Source organism: Nanorana parkeri, unplaced genomic scaffold (genome assembly GCF_000935625.1).
Source record: "Nanorana parkeri isolate BGI_ZX_2015 unplaced genomic scaffold, ASM93562v1 scaffold1552, whole genome shotgun sequence".
In the NCBI taxonomy this organism is placed as follows: Eukaryota; Metazoa; Chordata; class Amphibia; order Anura; family Dicroglossidae; genus Nanorana; species Nanorana parkeri.
Window position 1 is genome coordinate 151,288 of NW_017307820.1, and position 19,424 is coordinate 170,711.

At 48.0% G+C, this 19,424-nt stretch overlaps 2 protein-coding genes across 2 annotated transcripts in view; one reads left to right on the forward strand and one right to left on the reverse strand.

Annotated features, from left to right (window-relative positions):
- The window catches only part of LOC108798759 (zinc finger protein 585A-like), an 80,861-nt gene that overhangs the window by 38,072 nt on the left and 23,365 nt on the right, over window positions 1-19,424 (forward strand). The gene's annotated exons all lie outside the window — the stretch shown is intronic.
- Window positions 777-8,360, reverse strand: LOC108798755 (zinc finger protein OZF-like). Its single transcript, XM_018570538.1, has 5 exons — window positions 8,249-8,360; window positions 7,001-7,098; window positions 6,583-6,759; window positions 4,335-4,410; window positions 777-1,951 (listed from the first exon to the last, which is right to left on the reverse strand). Exons 1-5 carry the CDS (start codon window positions 8,358-8,360, stop codon window positions 789-791), a joined length of 1,626 nt encoding a protein of 541 aa, XP_018426040.1. The 3' UTR covers window positions 777-788.

The window sequence follows — 19,424 nt, forward strand, 5'->3', positions numbered from 1 at the left end:
CTGTCTTCTATCACAGGGTAAGAGGGGTGCTGTCTCCTATCACTGGGGAAGAGGGGTGCTGTCTCCTATCACTGGGGAAGAGGGTGCTGTCTTCTATCACTGGGGAAGAGGGGTGCGGTCTCCTATCATTGCAGGAAGAGGGGTGCTGTCTCCTATCATTGTGGGGAAGAGGGGTGCTGTCTCCTATCATTGTGGGGAAGAGGGGTGCTGTCTTCTATCACTGGGGAAGAGGGGTGCTGTCTTCTATCACAGGGTAAGAGGGGTGCTGTCTTCTATCACTGGGTAAGAGGGGTGCTGTCTCCTATCACTGGGGAAGAGGGGTGCTGTCTCCTATCACTGGGGAGAGGGGTGCTGTCTCCTATCATAGCAGGAAGAGGGGTGCTGTCTCCTATCCTTGTGGGAAGAGGGGTGCTGTCTCCTATCATTGCAGGAAGAGGAGTGCTGTCTCCTATCCTTGTGGGGAAGAGGGGTGCTGTCTCCTATCACTGGGGAAGAGGGGTGCTGTCCCCCAATAAAAAAAGAAATATAATGCTTTCCAGCCTTGTCCTACTGAACTATTCTGTATTTCATTTTGCATTGCTGTTGCAGAGTTGTCTCCAGGACAGGAAGTATAGGGAAATCTCTCTAACGGGGCCCTGGACAGCAGGAAAATCCCGCCAGGCCCTTCATACACTTTCATCTACCTGCCCAGTGTCCTGTAGGGAAACTAACCGAGTGACAACAGGCCCCGATCTCCATTCAAAAACCAAAATCTTTATTGAACACGCCCGCATCCACACAATCCGCAATCAGTTTCCACTTTCGAGGGCCTCTAGCCTCTTGTGGCAGTTGAGATGTAAGGTGAGAGAGGACTTCTTGGAGAACTTTATCCCGCACTTAGAACACACATACATGGTCTCAGCCGTGTGGACTTTCTCGTGCCGGATCAGATCCGACTTCTGGGGGAAGCCTTTGCCGCATTCCGAGCAAGTAAAGGGTCGATTGTGTATTTTGCGATGCACGTCCAGGTACGATTGGTCAGCAAACCACTTCCCACATTCCGAACATATGTACGGCTTTTCCCCCAAGTGAACCTGCTCGTGTTTGATTAGGGAGGTCTTCTGGGGAAAACATTTCCCGCATTTGGCGCAGGGGTACGGCTTTTCCCCCGTGTGGGTTCTCTGGTGGGAAGTCAGACTTCCCATCTGGGTAAAACTCTTCCCGCACTCGGAACACGTGAACGGCCTCTCGCCCGTGTGCGTTCTCTGGTGATGAACCAGGTTGGACCTCTGCGTGAAAGATTTCCCGCACTCGGTACAAGGAAAGGGCTTGTCGGCGGCGTGAATCTTCTCGTGGTCGGCGAGGTACGCTTTGTCGGTAAACCCTTTCCCGCATTCGGCGCAGCGGTACGGCTTCTCCCCCGTGTGGAGTCTCTGGTGCGCTATGAAGGTCGACAGGCGCGAGAGGCACTTGCCGCATTCCGAACAGGTGAACGGCTTTTCGGACGTGTGGACCCTCTGGTGATAGACAAGATGGGATCTGCAGGTGAAGCTTTTGCCGCATTCGATACACGCGTGTGGTCGCTCCCCCGTGTGGACCCGTCTGTGCATGTAAAGGTTCGATTTCCGGGGGAAGCGTTTGCCGCAGTCGGGGCACGGAAACGGCTTCTTGACTGGGCGAGTCTTTTGGTGCTCCATTAGCTCTGACCTATCGGCAAAGCTCTCATTGCAGTTGGAGCGCCGGTACTCGTCAGTCCCTAGATGGGCTACGTGATTGGAGGAAGAAGGAGGAGCCCAATCAAAAGGATGCCCCGGGTGTGTGTGTAGAGGGATCAGAGGGTAGATGGGCAACATGAGGTTTGGAGTAATGGGGTCTTCATCTGAAGAGTTGGATGTGATGTCATCATCTTCTACTTCACCATCTGGGGGGCCAATGGGACGCGTCTCCTCATCCATACCGTTGTGTCCTCCATCTGGAGGAGAGAAAAAAGGGACAAGAAAAGGTCAAAATCTTCAACCACCTCCAGTCAGTGATTCCTGATTGACACGGGTGAAATGGGCCAACTCTGGCCCCGCCCATTGGTTGCCCCTTGGTTGCCCACATATTATAAGGCTTGCCTGTTTGTTTCCCATGCATTAGAAGGATTGCCCATTCGTTGCCACATATTGAACAGACCTGTTTGCTGTCAAATTGTACCAATTGGCTTTTTGCTCCCTATGCATTATAACGGTTGCCCTTTGTTGTCCACACATAATACGGATTTCCCAGCTGTTGCCCATGCATTACAATGATTGCCCATTCATTGCCACATACTGAATCAACTGCCTGTTCGCTGTCTGTCATATGGTAGCAATTGGCAGTTTGCTGCCCACACATTAGAACGATTATCCGTTTGCTGCCCATGCATTATAACGATTATCCGTTTGCTGCCCACGCATTAGAACGAGTATCCGTTTGCTGCCCACACATTAGAACGATTATCCGTTTGCTGCCCATGCATTATAACGATTATCCGTTTGCTGCCCACGCATTAGAACGAGTATCCGTTTGCTGCCCACGCATTAGAACGAGTATCCGTTTGCTGCCCACGCATTAGAACGATTATCCGTTTGCTGCCCAGGCATTAGAATGATTATCCGTTTGCTGCCCAGGCATTAAAATGATTATCCGTTTGCTGCCCATGCATTAGAACGATTATCCGTTTGCTGCCCATGCATTAGAACGAGTATCCGTTTGCTGCCCACGCATTAGAACGAGTATCCGTTTGCTGCCCACGCATTATAACGAGTATCCGTTTGCTGCCCACGCATTAGAACGATTATCCGTTTGCTGCCCACGCATTAGAATGATTATCTGTTTGCTCCCCCTACATTAAAACGATTATCCGTTTGCTGCCCACGCATTACAGCAGATGCTGGTGTGTTTCCCATGCATTAGAACAGTTGCCCATTCGTTGCCACATACTGAACCAACCTGTTTGCTGTCTGTATAATGGTACCAACTGCCCATATGTTGCCCATGCATTACAATGATTGCCTGTTTGTCACCTACGTATTATAACCATTGCCTGATTGTTGCCCCAACATTATACCAACTGCCCGTTTGTTTCCCGCGCATTAGAACAATTGCCTATTTGTTGCCACATGCTGAACCAACTGCCTGTTTGCTGACTGCATATTGAAACGGTTGCCCATTTGTAGCCCATGTATCACAATTGCCCTTTTGCCAACATATTGTCAAGTCAGCGCTGTTTGTTTAGAGGACCGTACAACTATAATACAATCCACTGCAGGCTTCAGGCAGTGTACTTATATCAGTCCGGCCCATTGCCCCTTCATCGCCTGGAAATCTGGAGCCCACTTAGGCCTATGAATACTTCAAGGGTAACATCCCAGCCTTTCATACCTTTCTACGGTAAGATTGAATGTCATGTGAACACATTGAACACACTAGTAATGTTCTTTACCTGTGTAAGTCTCCTTTGTGTAGACATCTAAAAGCCCCAAGACTGCTGCTGGGCTCCGCCATCTTGGATGTGGTCAGCAGTCCCAGCGCTGTCACTCAAGTGTCACTCTATAGCAGGGGTGGCCAACTTCAGCCCTCCAGCTGTTGTGGAACTTGCAAGAATGAAAGTTACAGGCATGACTCCCAGAGGCCAAGCCATGTTGGTATTTCTAGTTAAAGCACAGCTGGAGGGCCGGAGTTGTTCACCCCGATTTATAGTATTGTCCCCCCAGACCTGGGAACTCAGCACAGAGATGGTGGAAGCTCCTCATAATGGGCACAAGAGGTGTACAGACCCGGGAACTCAGCACAGGGATGGTGGGAGCCCTTATATTGGGTACAGCAGCTATAGATACCTCTGGACTCAGTGCAGAGATAGTGCGAGCCCCTCATAATGGTCACAGCATGTGTGCAGACCCAGGAACTCAGCACAGAGAAGATGGAAACTTCTCGTATTGGGCCCAGCAGGTGTGCAGACCTGGGAACTATGTGCAGGGATGGTGGGAGCCCTTACATTGGGCATGGCAGGTGTGTACACCTGGGAACACAGTGCAGGGATGGTGGGAAGCCCCTCATAATGGGCACAACAGGTGTGCAGACCCAAGAACTCAGCACATTGATAGTGGCAACTCCTCATAATCGCCACAGCGGGTGTACAGACATGGGAACCCAGCACAGAGATGGTGGGAGGCCCTTATGTTGGGCACAGCATGTGTGTACACCTGGGAACAGAGATCTCACCAATAAAATCACAGAGCGATTGAAGATCCAGAAGAATCCGGGACTCTTTTCTGGATTTGGTGTTTATTCCTCACCTGTGCTGATCTCTGGAGGGATTTCCTCCTCCTTACATAGCTCATCGCCCCTCACATATGGCTCTTCTGCTTCCTCTTTCACTTCAGCCTTAACATTTATTTGAGTTTCAGCCTGGAAGACAGAAAACATATAATCTACACATTAGAAAGGTGCTCATAAACATTAGGTGTGTCTCCCAAGCTGGCTATTATAAGTCAAACAGACTGGTTTAAAAAGGACCTGTACTGTGTGGAAGCTGTGCTCATAAAAGAAGGGGCTTAGGGTGAAGGACGAGACACCAGCAGTCTCTGAGCATGATCCTTTCCCCATTGCTGACTTACAATGCCTCGTTCTGCACTGTGTCTTTGGGTGAAGGCGGCCATCTAGGTAGACGTAGGGCTTTGCTTCCACATATCAGATATGCTGTTACACAGTTATAAGATTTCACGTATGCATAGCCATAATATTCATGTTAATGTGAAATGAGAATTTATATAGTTTATTTCTTTAAATATTTTTCTCATAGATATTCTATGGCTAAGTTCATATACTGCCATCTAGTGGTCTTTTTTTGGTATTGCACATTTTGTTCTGTGTTCCCTTCCCTCACATCTATGATGTATTTCCCCCTGTATGTAATGCTCCGCCCTTCATCTTCATTAGCATTTCCTGTCTCATGGATGCTTGTAATAGGGACACATGTTAATCTGCATTGCATGCTTTGAACATTATTATCTTTTGACTGCCTTAAATACCGCAATTCATTCATCTGCTGTATCCTGTTGTCTGCTGTAACCTGCTGTACAGAATAAAGCACCTTTGTGGATGGAAAGGGTATTTGGTCAGTTCAGCTATCTGATAAGGATTGTCCTCATCCTGCCGCCTTCACCTTCGTAACATCTCAAAAATACGCCCCTTCCTCACCAAAGAAACCGCAAAACTACTCATCCACTCGCTTGTTATATCTCGTCTTGACTATTGCAACTCCCTCCTCATTGGCCTTCCACTACACAGGCTATCCCCCCTTCAGTCTATCATGAATGCAGCTGTCAGACTCATTCACCTTACCAACCGCTCAGTGTCTGCATCCCCCCTCTGCCAATCCCTGCACTTTCTCACAGCAGCCAGGGACTTTGACTAGTGGGTGGACTGGTTACACATCAGGTCTGCTCCCCTGGTCATTGGCTATGGAATACGCCCACTGCCGACATTCAATCATCAGGGGAGTGGACCTGATGGGGAAATAGTCCTTCAGCTTCCCCATCAGGCTCCACGCACCCATTAGTAAAACTCCACGGACGCGGTGTGACAGGTGCAGTGGCCGTGAGAGGTGGTGAGATGCACTGAGGATGATGTGCCTGGTATGGACACTCCGGTTTCAGTGACTCTACGCTCTGCAAATGCCCGTTTTTAGCAGGCACATGAATCTTGGGCACCAGCGTTTCTTGTGCAGCTGCACTACAGAATTCTAAACAGTGCCATTCTTTATGAATTCCCCCCACCATTGTATTTTAAGATAGTCCACATAGACGTTTTTTGGAATGCAATGCATGCAAATCACTGCATGTTAACATAATAAATGTTAACGAATGCATTCTGGTGTGAATGAGCTATTTTGATAGATTTAAATATTCACATCACCTTCACTCTGATCTACCTGATCCTCCTGAGGGATGTCCTGCTCCTCCTGAGGGATCTCCTGATGTTCCTGAGGTCCCTCCTGATGTTCCTGAGGGATCTCCCGATGTTCCTGAGGGATCTCCCGATGTTCCTGAGGGATCTCCCGATGTTCCTGAGGGATCTCCCGATGTTCCTGAGGGATCTCCCGATGTTCCTGAGGGATCTCCCGATGTTCCTGAGGGATCTCCCGATGTTCCTGAGGGATCTCTTGATGTTTCTGAGGGATCTCCTGATGTTCCTGTGTGGAATCCCAGGAATACAGAGGACGGGGACATCTCTTTGGGGTATTTCTGTTACTGGATCCATCTGTAGGAAACACACACGCTGACTGAATACATTGTTTCTATGTCTTTATATCAGAGGATGTGTGTGAGGGGGATCCTCAATACTCAAGAAATGAAAGTCTCCTCTTACCCGGTGATGTGAGGGCCGGCCGGTTCTCCATCATGAGGTCCTTGTAGAGGTCCTTGTGTCCTTCTAGATACTCCCACTCCTCCATGGAGAAATAGACAGAGACATCCTGACACCTTATAGGAACCTGACACACACAATGATACAGTCACCATCCAGATACATCCCTTGTCTGTTCCTGGATCATGTCCCAGAATTCCCGGCACCGCTCACCTCTCCAGTCAGCAGCTCAATGATGTTATAAGTGACTTCTAGAACCTTCTTTTTAGGTATACGGTAGTGAGCTGGAGGCTTCATGATGAAGCCCTCATTGTCGGTATATTGCTCTTCGACACTAGGTTGGCCAATGGGTGACCCAGGATTATCAGATGTCTTCACTAGTTTATAATCCTATATTAGAAGAAAAACACATATTACTGCACTGACTGAATTATTTGCACCCGGCAATAACAGAATCCGCAAAGAGTGATGATCTGACATTCCCATAATCCCTCACATCTCTAGTTTGGTCATTAGAGTGGTCCTATTATTAAAGAGAACTTGTACCGCAGAAGCTGTGCCTGAAAAGGCAAGAAAAAGGTAAAGGACTAGCCATCAGTATGGCCTTTGGTCTCCATGCAGATGATCTTACCATGCCATGTGTGGAGGTGGCCATCTTGGTAGAGGCATGCCCCCCACCAGTCGTCATCAGATCCCCAGTCATTCCCCATCTTTTATGACTGGTGAGGACTATTTAAGAAACAACAGACGAAGTGGAGGAAGCACAAATCCATAGAATGAATGAAGCAGAAGTAGGAAAACCCTTCCATTGCTGGTCCTCAGGTTCAGCTTACTCCACACTACTGTGTATACAGTAGAGCCTAAATATCTAATGATCAAATAGGACCACTCTCATAATTAGGGAATATGTAGTAACACACCAATTGGAATCATTTCTTAATTTGATCACACTCACATATACTAAAATATCTAAAAAGTCATTAAAAAAAAATGATAGTTCCACTTTAATAGAGAGGGAGAGAGAGGCTATGTCATGTGACTCTCACAGAATCCTCCTCACCTCTCCGGCCATGTCTGTGATTTATTACTAGGGATAAGAGCGATGTCATGTAACCTCCCAGAATCCTCCTCACCTCTCCGGTCAGGTCTGTGTTTTATTACTAGAGATAAGAGTGATGTCATGTGACCTCCCAGAATCCCCCTCACCTCTCCGGTCAGGTCTGTGTTTTATTAATAGAGATAAGAGTGATGTCATGTGACCTCCCAGAATCCTCCTCACCTCTCCGGTCAGGTCTGTGTTTTATTAATAGAGATAAGAGTGATGTCATGTGACCTCCCAGAATCCTCCTCACCTCTCCGGTCAGGTCTGTGTTTTATTAATAGAGATAAGAGTGATGTCATGTGACCTCCCAGAATCCTCCTCACCTCTCCGGTCAGCAGGTAGATGATCTCCAAGGCCAGGTTCAATATCTTCCCACTCATTTCTCTCCTGACTTTATCCATCTTCAGCCACGGGATCTATTCCACCATATATTTCAGGCAATATTTGGGCTGTAAAGTACCAAAAAGGAAATGATAAATGACCACATGAGGTCCTGTAAAGGAAACCTTAAGTTTATTTAAACTAAGTGCACATTTAATGATTCTTTTAAGGCCCCTTTCATACCTAGGCATCAGCGTTTCAGCGCGTTTTACGCGCTTTTTTTGCAGTTTTTCCCGAATTGACACGTTTTAACGCACATTTTGAGGCAAGCACCATGCATTTGCGGGTGGATATATTATGAGGTGTCCAATGAAAAGCAGCCCCAGCCGTAGCATAATTCCCGCTTGTTGGTATCATTGAGAGAGAGAGAGAGAGAGAGAGAGAGACTGTGGAGACCTGTTGAGATGTACTCATCCAAAGTGCGTTTTGAGAGGGCTGTAGTCATGACGAAGTTGATTCTGCTGAAGAAGAGAAAGCGTAGCTGACGCTTCTGGGGGCAGCCAGTCATTGCAAATTGCCAGCAGCGAGGTTAGTTGTGGGACATTTATACAAACCTGTGTGGGCATGAGGAGACATTTTTTTGCCCACACCCACATGTCCCTTAGAAGGTTAGTACAATATTCAAGAAGCAAAGATTTTTTGTATTTTTGACCTTGCACATGGATCAGTGATTCTGTCTTGAGTGAGGCACCTTCTAGGAGACAATCACTATAGCTTATCCAAGCTGGAGAACATAGACTCTAGAGCGGTTACCAATAGCAACTAATCAGCTTCTCTTTGCTTTGGTATTAGTTAAGCATTTGAAAACGAGTGAGAAGTAGGGATGTCCCAATACGGATACTAGTATCAGTTCCGGGACCGATACTCAGGGCTGTAGCAACCATGGGGCGAGTGAGGCACTCGCCTCAGGCGCAGCTGAGAGGGGGCGCAGCCAGGGCCGGCCTGACTGCTCCCTCTCACCCCCGTTGCCATGGCGAGCACAGGGTGCCATTGGCAAGAGGGGCACCAGACGGCCAACACAGCCGCGGCTCAGCAGGGAGAAGAGGAGCGGCACCGGCTCCAGCTTGTCCTCGGATCCCCGCTGTTCTGCCCCACCTGTATCGGCAGAGGACTCCGTGTCTTCAATCTCTTTTTTTATTTCAAAAGGGAAATGTCAGGTGTCTGTTTAGACTCCTGATATTTCCCCAAAGCCCCAAACAGTAAAAGTAAATAATAAAAATGTATTAAAAAAACCAAACCCCACACACACACACACTCACATTACTATGTGCACCTCCACTCTGGAGGGGGGCGCATGGCGTCACATACCGCACACGTCTGTTGGGGGGCACAATTTTCCATTCTTGCCTCGGGCGCAAAAGGAGCTAGCTACGGCTCTGCCGATACTGGGCATTTTTAGGCGTACTTGTACTTCTGAGAATGCCCCGATACTAAAGGCTGATATCAGCCCTTTAAATTTTTAAAACAGAATGGCTGCCAAGGTCCCGCGCTTGTGGTGACCTCGACAGCCTGCTGAGGACCTGGTTGTAGCTGTCCTTGCCAGTGACCATATCTCCTTCTCCTCCTTTCCGGCGCAGACACAGCCATGGACAGCCCTGCACCGAACAAACAGCCCCGGAGCTGGCAGAAGACCGGTGCCCGATCCTTCAGCCCAGCGCTCACCCGCCGAGCCCCACATACAGCCTGGTGACATCTGTACACTCCCTTGGTGAGATGCAAACTCAGCCTGGTGACATCTGTATGCAGCCTAGTGAGAGGCAAACACAGCCCTGGCGACATTTGTACGCAGCCTAGTGAGACGCAAACGCAGCCCTGGTGGCATCTGTAGCCCTGGTGACATCTGTATGCAGCCTAGTGAGACACAAACACAGCGCTGGTGACATCTGTATGCAGCCTTGTGAGACACAAACACAGCCCTGGTGACAGCTGTATGCCGCGTAGTGAAACGCAAAACACAGCCCTGCTGACATCTGTATACAGCCTGGTGAGACGCAAACACAGCCCTGGTGACATCTGTATGCAGCCTAGTGAGAGACAAACACAGCCCTGGTGACAGCTGTATGCAGCCTAGTGAAACGCAAAACACAGCCCTGGTGACATCTGTATGCAGCCTGGTGAGACGCAAACACAGCCCTGGTGACAGCTGTATGCAGCCTAGTGAAACGCAAAACACAGCCCTGGTGACAGCTGTATGCAGCCTGGTGAGACGCAAACACAGCCCTGGTGACATCTGTATGCAGCCTGGTGAGACGCAAACACAGCCCTGGTGACAGCTGTATGCAGCCTAGTGAAGCGCAAAACACAGCCCTGGTGACATCTGTATGCAGCCTGGTGAGACACAAACACAGCCCTGGTGACATCTGTATGCAGCCTGGTGAAACACAAACACAGTCTCAAAATTAGTCTCAACTGGGATATTTACATATGAATAAGCCACCACTAATTTCTCCAAAAAATGTCTGCGCGTCGCTAGTGTGTTCGGGTTTCGCTTGAAGAAAAGGTGGCAACTCTAGCTACAAGTCCCATTTCAGGCATCCCCTGCAAGAGGGATTTCATATTGGGTAAGACTCATCCAGTTCTACAGGGATGCAGATGCAGCAGCTTTTCTCATTACAATGAGATTGTAATGTAGTGAGATTATGATCAAGTTTGACCATCAATTTCTTCTTCTTCGGAACCTCCCAAAAATGTTTTCCCTAAATAAAAGTTACAGTTTTAATATAAAAACTCTGCACTCACTGTATGGGCGCCAACGTTCCCGCGGTGAAGTCTTGTATTTGTACCTCCAAATTCTCTAAAAGCAGAAATAGGGGATTGAAGGTTTTGCAGGCTTTGGTCCTCAGACATCCATTACTAGGACTCTCTCTTCCCAACGCTTATTCAACTGTGACCGACCGGCGTCCGGTATCAAAAGATGATGAGGGGGCGTGGCCAGGGAGTGAAGCCCCGCCTCTGCCCCATACAGAGACTATACCATTTAGGGTATGCATTCCAATGTACATTACATACCAAACCCTACTCCTGAGCCGAGGGTGGGTCATAGGAGACCATGTGCTCTATCTATTTACATAGAACCTGACACTATGTCAATCTATGGAGGTCTCCTACAGTCCAACTTCCCTTTTATTGCCTATAGACCCGTGATCTGATCTATCCCTCATCCATAGGCGTACACAATAATTTGGTTTCAGCTTTCTGGAGGAAATGGCCACAGAGCCATCACTGTGTAGTGATCAGATCATCACATCTTTTAGATTGTAAGCTCTTATGGCCAGGACCCTCCTAACCTTCTTGTCTGGAATTGTATTGTAACTATCTCCCTTTTTATTGTAAAGCGTTGTGCATACTGTTGGCGCTATATAAATCCTGTATGATAATTAGAGGACTTGCAGGAAGATGATTTGTTGGGGTGACATGATCTGCCCATTCAGTCCACAAAAAGAGTGCCGGGACCCACTTCTCTCTTCCTCCTCTCATAATAAGAAGACATTATTACCTCCTCCTCGTGAAGCAGTCACATTCCAGCCTCAATCACACCCACAACGGTGAAACCCCTCCTTTCCTCCAGCCATGGGCTACAACACAATGGCTACCTCTTCCTCCAGCCATGGGCTACATCACAATGGCAACCTCTTTTTCCAGCCATGGGCTACATCACAATGGCCACCTCTTCCTCTAGCATTGGGCTACAACACAATGGCCACCTCTTCCTCCAGCATTGGGCTACAACACAATGGCCACCTCTTCCTCCGGTCATGGGCTACAATACAATGGCCACCTCTTCCTCCAGCATTGGGCTACAACACAATGGTCACTGTTCTATCAAAAGCTCCAACTCATGGAGATCTCCAACTACCACACTTCCAGTGTTCCAAAAGACTGGAGCTCTGTACAGTTGCGTTGCGCGCATAGCGTTTTCAGAATACTCGTTGAGTTTGCCACCTGCTGAATATTGTTAAAATGCAGCTGCACAGAGCTCTGCCACTCTTTGTGTTTTGAAGTCTAACACCGTCGGGTCAAAATCTCCAACTTGCAAGTACCAGGCAGTGAGGTAGTTGGAGCTTTCGATAGAACACCACCTCTTCCTCCAGCCATGGGCTACAACACAATGGCCGCCTATTCCTCTAGCCATAGGCTACAACACAATGGCCGCCTATTCCTCTAGCCATAGGCTACAACAAAATGGCCACTTTGGCCTCATGCCACAGGGTACAAAAAAAAGGGACCTTTTACATTGAGGATAGATTTGCTTTAGCAATAAAAAATCTGCAATATAATTATTAGAAGAATGACTGAAGACCTAAATCTTTACAATTAGTTTATACATGACATGTTTTGTGTCAAGGACTGCAATAATTATTTCTAATCGGTTTATAGTAATGGACTGCAACAAAATGGCCACTGCATGGTGGACCCTGAGTTTTTACAAGTGAGATGCTTGCCCTCTAGTGATCAATCTGGGAAAGTGACCCAGGTGTATTGCGGGGGGTTTTGGTAGTAGCGTGATGTACTGTGTTAGCAAGTCATAAAAACAGAAAACTATGGAGTTCAATAATCATTTTTTCTAATTAGTTGAGACCAAATATTGTATTGTCATGGGGATGTTCACTGCAGGGGTTGAACATTTGTTCTTTAAACATTAGCCCAAACAACCTTTCATATGTTTATAATGTTGCTTATATAGCATTGTTTAGCAGTACTTCGTTTTTTTCAATATTTATATCTTTTTATCTTCCTTTAGCCCCTATGAAGGGGGCCCATTTGAACCACTGAAATGTGCTTTGCTTGTTTAATAAACATTTGATGATGAAATAATATATTTGGATTTACTGCAAATTCCTTTTTTTTTTTAGTCTATTGCGGGACACAGGAATTCAAATACTGTTGGGTTATACCGCTGCCTACAGGAGAATGTGAAAATTTGCAACCGAAAAAAATCTTTGGGCCGGTGTTCTATCTTTCCATTGGACCTGTGACTTTAACAGAACCTCCGGGGGCGTGTGAAGGGCTCGGCCGTGCGCGCAAGCACACTGTAGCACGAGATCCGTAAATCTCACGTACCAACGCAGCTTATCAGCGTGTGAAGGGCTCGGACGTGCGTGCAAGCATACTTGCGGCACCAGGTCCAAAAATCTTACGGAGCAACACAGCTTATCAAACATTACACGTGAAAACATGCATGGGCAGTAGCCATCGGATGTCTGGACTGACTGACGCATGCGTGGTAGTCCATTAGAGTTCTGGATAGAACACCGCTGATCAGTTGTGTTGGTCCACACTGAATGGTAGTAAGTAGAGCCGTACACTGCTCTATTGGATGCCCTCATTTCCTCAGCATTAACCCTCCCATGGTAAAACCAGCGGTAGCAGGAACTTTGAAAAGCGCCCAGCGGCACAATTACTGAGGTAGCCCCCGGTACTCTGCCCAAATGGGCTACTCAACAGAACGAGTCTTCAGAGACAGGACAAGCGTTGAGGCAATATCAAGGCTCCGGACCTGTAGAGCTCCCCATGGCTAACTTCTAACTATTACGAGAAGACGCCAGAGACACACCCCCTTGTCCCAGGCTAGCCCTGCATGTCCGGTCCAGCAGGGTCTAGGTATGGCACTCCAAAGTAAAAACTGATAAAAGGCCTATCCAGATTGCTGCCATGTAGAAACCAGCTCAAGCAGCGATGTATTGAGAAATCTTGATTGACGTCATCACGAAGAACCAAAAAAAGCAACAAAGACAGGTTAGACTTTTCTCAACAGAGCTAATATATCCATCCTCCAAAGGCGCTAGCAAAAAACGGAGCCATGCTGGGTAGAGGAGGGGTTGTCCTGGGCCAGCTCACAGATTTTCTTGTTGAGTTCATATCCTATAGACAGTATTCCTGTGTCCGTCAATGGACGAGAAAGGGAAACCCTATGCTTTCTAAACGCTTGGTCCAGTGCTACTGTTTTTTCCTGTATTTCTTGGACTTCACCCAAAAAGGGTCCCCAACGGCCTCTTCATGAACATGAGGTGCCGCTTAGAACCCTTGTACACTTCAATACGATTTACATTTTGTCTGAGCTTCATCCGCAGTTGGAGCCAGAACCTCCTATCTCCATCATTCGTATATGTAATGTTCACCACGCATTAGGCTCGCCCCTTTCTGGCCCATGGGACAAGGGGAGGAATGTTGTGGCTTGATGGATAAAAGTGGGTGTGGCTAATCTAAAGTCAACATACGGTACCTTGATGGGTTTAGTGACTCCAGTTATTGGGTTAGTATGGCAAAATAACAGAACCGGGTTTCCAATGACATTATTATAAACAATTCACCATTCTGGTAACAAAGGGCTTCATGTATGAAAGTTTTTATTTATGTATACAGTATAGCGGCGACAATTTACATAGTGCATATTCCCTTCGTCCCCTGCCCTCATGGGGCTTACAATCTGAGGTCCCTATTGCACACACATACATACAGGGTTAATTAACCTTCCAGCATGTCTTTGGAGTGTGGGAAGAAACCAGAGTTCACCCATGCAAGCACAGGGAGAACATGCAAATGGAATTCAGACCAAGTATAGTAGTTTCTATACCCGTCAGCACCATCTAGGGGCCACCCCGATATATCCGGGCGGATCTTTTATACCTGAATCCCTAAGGCCTCATTCACACGAGAAACGGGCGGCACGTACAGCTCCGTGCTGTGTGCATGTCCGTATCGGCCCGCTCCCGGGAAGGACAGGTGTTGCGTGTGATTAGTATGCACCCCCTGTCCTTCCCTATGGGAGTACATGGCCGTACACCGCCCTACACGTCCGTGTGGGTGCAGGTGTCTGTACTCGTACGCTGAGAGGATGGATCCTGTCTGCGTCCAAGCCGGGACACCCGCACCCTTACGGACCTGCACTTGGGGTGAGCGTAGGGCGGCGTACTCCCATAGGGAAGGACAGGGGCTGCGTACTAATCACACGCAGCACCTGTCCTTCCCGGGAGCTGCCCTATACGGCCGTGCACGCTGTGCCGGCCTTTTCTCGTGTGAATGAGGCTCTAGTCTCCTTTTGCACATAATTGTCCCATTTATAACATTAAAAGGAGAATTATCAGGCGAGTGATTTTCACTCAGCCTCATAATCTGAGCCGACCTGTGACAATGAGACTGTCATAGGTCGGCTCAGTAGATCGGGAGGTGAGCGAACACATACCGTCGCTCACTCACTTCTCGATCTATCCCTGCAGAGAGCCGTGACTGTCACTCACGGCTCCCTGCAGGGATTGCCCCCCTCCCGTCCGATCCTCCAGCGCTGACTGGCGGAACGGACGGGGGAGGGTACAGCTGGCTCTGCCTCTAGATAGGCAGAGCCAGCTGTCACTCACGCAGCTGGGTGGATCCAGACAGAATTGTCGGGATCCGTCCCGGGTGTGGCGTCTCGGTATACTGAGCTTCGGGTGACCGGAGGACGCTAGTTTCTGCCCTCCCGTTACCCTTAGAACTATGGGAAAAGCCCTAACCCCATAGTTCTCCTTTAAATGATTCCAGCACAAAACATGTCAAAGGTATTTACATTCGAACGTTTTTTCTCTTTTATGGGTGTGCTGGAACAAACATTCTAGGCGAATCAACGAGCAAGTCTGCACATGGCAATATGTTGGAGCAGTTGTACCAGTTCTCTCCTGTGTGAGTTCTCTTATGTAAAGTGAGGTGTCCTCTCTAAGTGAAACGTGCCCTGCACTACGACATGGCTTTACCCCCGTGTGGGTTCACTGATGGGTTATGAGATTTGCTCTGTCGGTAAAACATTTATCACATTAAGAGCAAGGCAAAGTCTGTTCAACTCGTGATAAACAAGCTGCTGCTCGTCAGTAAAGCGTTTTCTGTACTCAGGGCATCAATTTGGCTTCTCCCCGTGTGATTTCCTTTGTGCCTGATAAAAGATGACTTGTGGGCAAAACACTTCCCACACTCAGAGCACGGATATGGCTTCACCCCCGTGTGGGTTCTCTGATGGCTTAAGAGATTTGTTCTCTTGGAAAAACCTTTGCCACATTCAGAGCACGAATAGGGCTTCACCCCGTTGTGGGTTCGCTGATGGGTTACGAGATTTGTTCTGTTGGTAAAACATTTGCCACATTCAGAACAAGGCAACGGCTGCTCGACTCGGTGACCTCCTTCATGATAAACAAGCTGCGACTGGTTAGCAAAGCACTTTCCACACTCAGAGCATGAATATGGTTTCTCCCCCGTGTGAATTTGTTTGTGTCTGATAAAAGACGACTTGCTGGAAAAAGACTTCCCACATTCAGGACACGAATGTGGCTTCTGCCCAGCATGGAAATTCTCATGAGTGGTCAGCTGCGACTTCCAGGAGAAACACTTCCCACACATAGAACATGAGTACGGCTTCTCTCCTGTGTGAGTTCTCTGATGCGAAATGAGGAGTCCCCTCCGAGTGAAACGGATCCCGCACTCACAACACAAATGCGGCTTCACCCCGGTGTGGGTCTTCTGATGCGTTCTGAGATTTGCTTTGTTGTTAAAACATTTCCCGCATTCGGAACAAGGCAACGGCCGCTCAACTTGGTGACCCTGCTCGTGATAAACAAGCTGCGACTTGTTAGTGAAGCACTTCCCGCACTGACAGCATGAATATGGCTTCTCCCCCGTGTGAATTCTTTTGTGCCGGTTAAAAGACGACTTGCGGGAGAAACACTTCCCGCACTCGGAGCACGTATATGGCTTCTCCCCTGTGTGAATCCTTTTATGAAGGAAGAGGGTCGATTTTCGGGAAAAACATTTGCCGCATTCAGAGCAGGAGAGCGTTGGCCCGTTAGTGTGAGTCTCCTCGTGATAATCCAGTTGTGTTTTGTTAGGAAAACTCTTTCCACACTCAGAGCACGAATGTGGCTCCTCTCTGGTGTGAAGCTTTTTGTGCCTAACAAAAGACGACCTGCGGGTAAACGTTCTACAACATTCAGAACAGGATATGAGCTTCTTGACTGAGTGAGTTCTCTGATGTTTGAGAAGTTCTGTCCTGATGGTGAAATATTCACTACAGTCAGAACACGGGAACGTCTCACCCCCTCTATAGACTGTATGATGGCCGACGAGAGGTGTGAGCGACCAAAGCTTTGAGAGATTGGATGATGGATCTGCACTATAGTTACTTTGAGGGTCAGTTTGGTTTTCCACCATAGGGTCAGACGTGAGGCCTTCAACTTTGATGTTACCATCTGGAAAGATAATCAGATGTTTCTTAGAATTTATTTTGGGTCGTCCATCTGGAGTTTGTTAAATTCAAAAAGAAAAAAAAAAGATCAGATGAAAGGAAGGATTCTTATCAATATCTGTTAAAGCAGATTTAGTTACCTGATCCCCGCTCCTGCCGGTCCAATCAAGGCTGCAAGACCAGTCCCTACAGCCTCTTCCCCTTTGAGGACGCCAAGGCACATACCGCCAGCCGGAGCAGGAGGGAAGAAGAGGAGAATGTCGACTCTCCTCTTCCCGAGACGGCTGAGAGCGGGGATCAGGTAAGTCAATTTGCTTTACTCCGGTACCTAGACGTAAACAAGCTTTTAACCTTTGCGATTGGGAGTAACCCCGGTGCAAGGGTAGATTTTTGGTTCGTCCACAGGAGTCCTTTAACCCCTTCATGACTGAGGCCTTTTTTTTTTCATTTTTTGCACCCATGTTATATTGCACATTTTAGGCCTGAAAATTACTTAAAACCCCCAAACATTACATTTTGTCTGAAAGCCAAGACCCTATAGAATAAAATGGTGGCAGTTGCAAATTTTGATCTTGCATGATATTAGCGCAACTCCTTATTAAACCCCAAAATTTAGAGAAAAATGTACTTAAATTCCCCAAAACACAATAAAATACCCATTTTTTTAAAATAGAATATAAAAGATGAGGTTACAACGCGTAAAAAGATAACCAACATGCCCAGGTTAGAAATTGTGTGCGTCTGTGAAACAGCGACAAACCTCAGTACCCCAAAAAGTCCATAGACCATGCTTTAAAAGCCCCCACAGGTCATCAATTTAGAGATACCCCAAAATACTGGCCCTAGAATTATTGCTCTCACTCCGACGTGCGCGGCAATTCCCAACATTTGTAACGCGTTTGTTGTTTTCATACATAGGCGCACCCGACGTGTGTTTATGTGGTGACGCGCATACTCACGGGGGCGGGGACTTTAAAACATTTTTTTACATTATTTTATGTAATGTTAATTTTAAAAACTGTTAGTATTTTTACTTTACTGTCTTGCTATCACATAGGGGGGATTACAAGCCCCCCCCTCCCCCATGTGATAGCAGATGGTAGTGACAGGTACTCTTTAAGGTGATGCTGGGGGTCCAAAAGACCCCAAGTGTCACCTTTACACTCCAATTAAAGCTATTGAAGTGCAGATCGCACTTCATTATCCAATTACATTATACGGCCAAGAGGTTGTGGACACCTGACCATCACGTCTACCCTATGGCCAAATATTTGGACAGCCCTCCAAATGACAGTGTTCAGGTCTGGCAATTGGCAAATATTCCTTACCTGTGCTTAACTCTATCGGTATTTCCTCCTGTACAATCTTCACATGTAACACTTCAGCCTCTTCAACTTTGACGCTTCCCTGAGTGCCTCTGGAGTCTTCAGTATCTGTGAATAAAGATGAGGGTGAAGCTCCCTGTGCTGAGATGTATGATGGCGCCATTCGGTGTCATTTCAGCAACCCCCCCAATGGAAGTCGGGTAGCATTTTCGGTCAGGAGTGCAGTGGGATCCCCTACATGAGATGTATGAGAGACCCCAGAGAGAGTGTGTGGGGAGGGAGACCCTGTACTGAGATGTATGAGAGACCCCAGAGAGAGTGTGTGGGGAGGGAGACCCTGTACTGAGATGTATGAGAGACCCCAGAGAGAGTGTGTGGGGAGGGAGACCCTGTACTGAGATGTATGAGAGACCCCAGAGAGAGTGTGTGGGGAGGGAGACCCTGTACTGAGATGTATGAGAGACCCCAGAGAGAGTGTGTGGGGAGGGAGACCCTGTACTGAGATGTATGAGAGACCCCAGAGAGAGTGTGTGGGGAGGGAGACCCTGTACTGAGATGTATGAGAGACCCCAGAGAGAGTGTGTGGGGAGGGAGACCCTGTACTGAGATGTATGAGAGACCCCAGAGAGAGTGTGTGGGGAGGGAGACCCTGTACTGAGATGTATGAGAGACCCCAGAGAGAGTGTGTGGGGAGGGAGACCCTGTACTGAGATGTATGAGAGACCCCAGAGAGAGTGTGTGGGGAGGGAGACCCTGTACTGAGATGTATGAGAGACCCCAGAGAGAGTGTGTGGGGAGGGAGACCCTGTACTGAGATGTATGAGAGACCCCAGAGAGAGTGTGTGGGGAGGGAGACCCTGTACTGAGATGTATGAGAGACCCCAGAGAGAGTGTGTGGGGAGGGAGACCCTGTACTGAGATGTATGAGAGACCCCAGAGAGTGTGTGTGGGGAGACTGGTCACGTCTCTTGGCTGGTAACACACAATGACATGATGTGGGGAGGAGAGCCGGAGTCTAATAGAGGCTGATGGCTCCTGACTC

Excerpts from the sequence above, each read along its gene's own strand:
- LOC108798755 (XM_018570538.1), bottom strand. The coding sequence starts at position 8,360 with ATGACTGGCTGCCCCCAGAAGCGTCAGCTACGCTTTCTCTTCTTCAGC. Across the intron at positions 6,760-7,000 it reads CCACCTCCACACATGGCATG|GATTATAAACTAGTGAAGAC; the intron begins GTAAGATCATCT and ends CTTCTAATATAG. Across the intron at positions 4,411-6,582 it reads TTGAGCTGCTGACTGGAGAG|GCTGAAACTCAAATAAATGT; the intron begins GTGAGCGGTGCC and ends TCTGTCTTCCAG.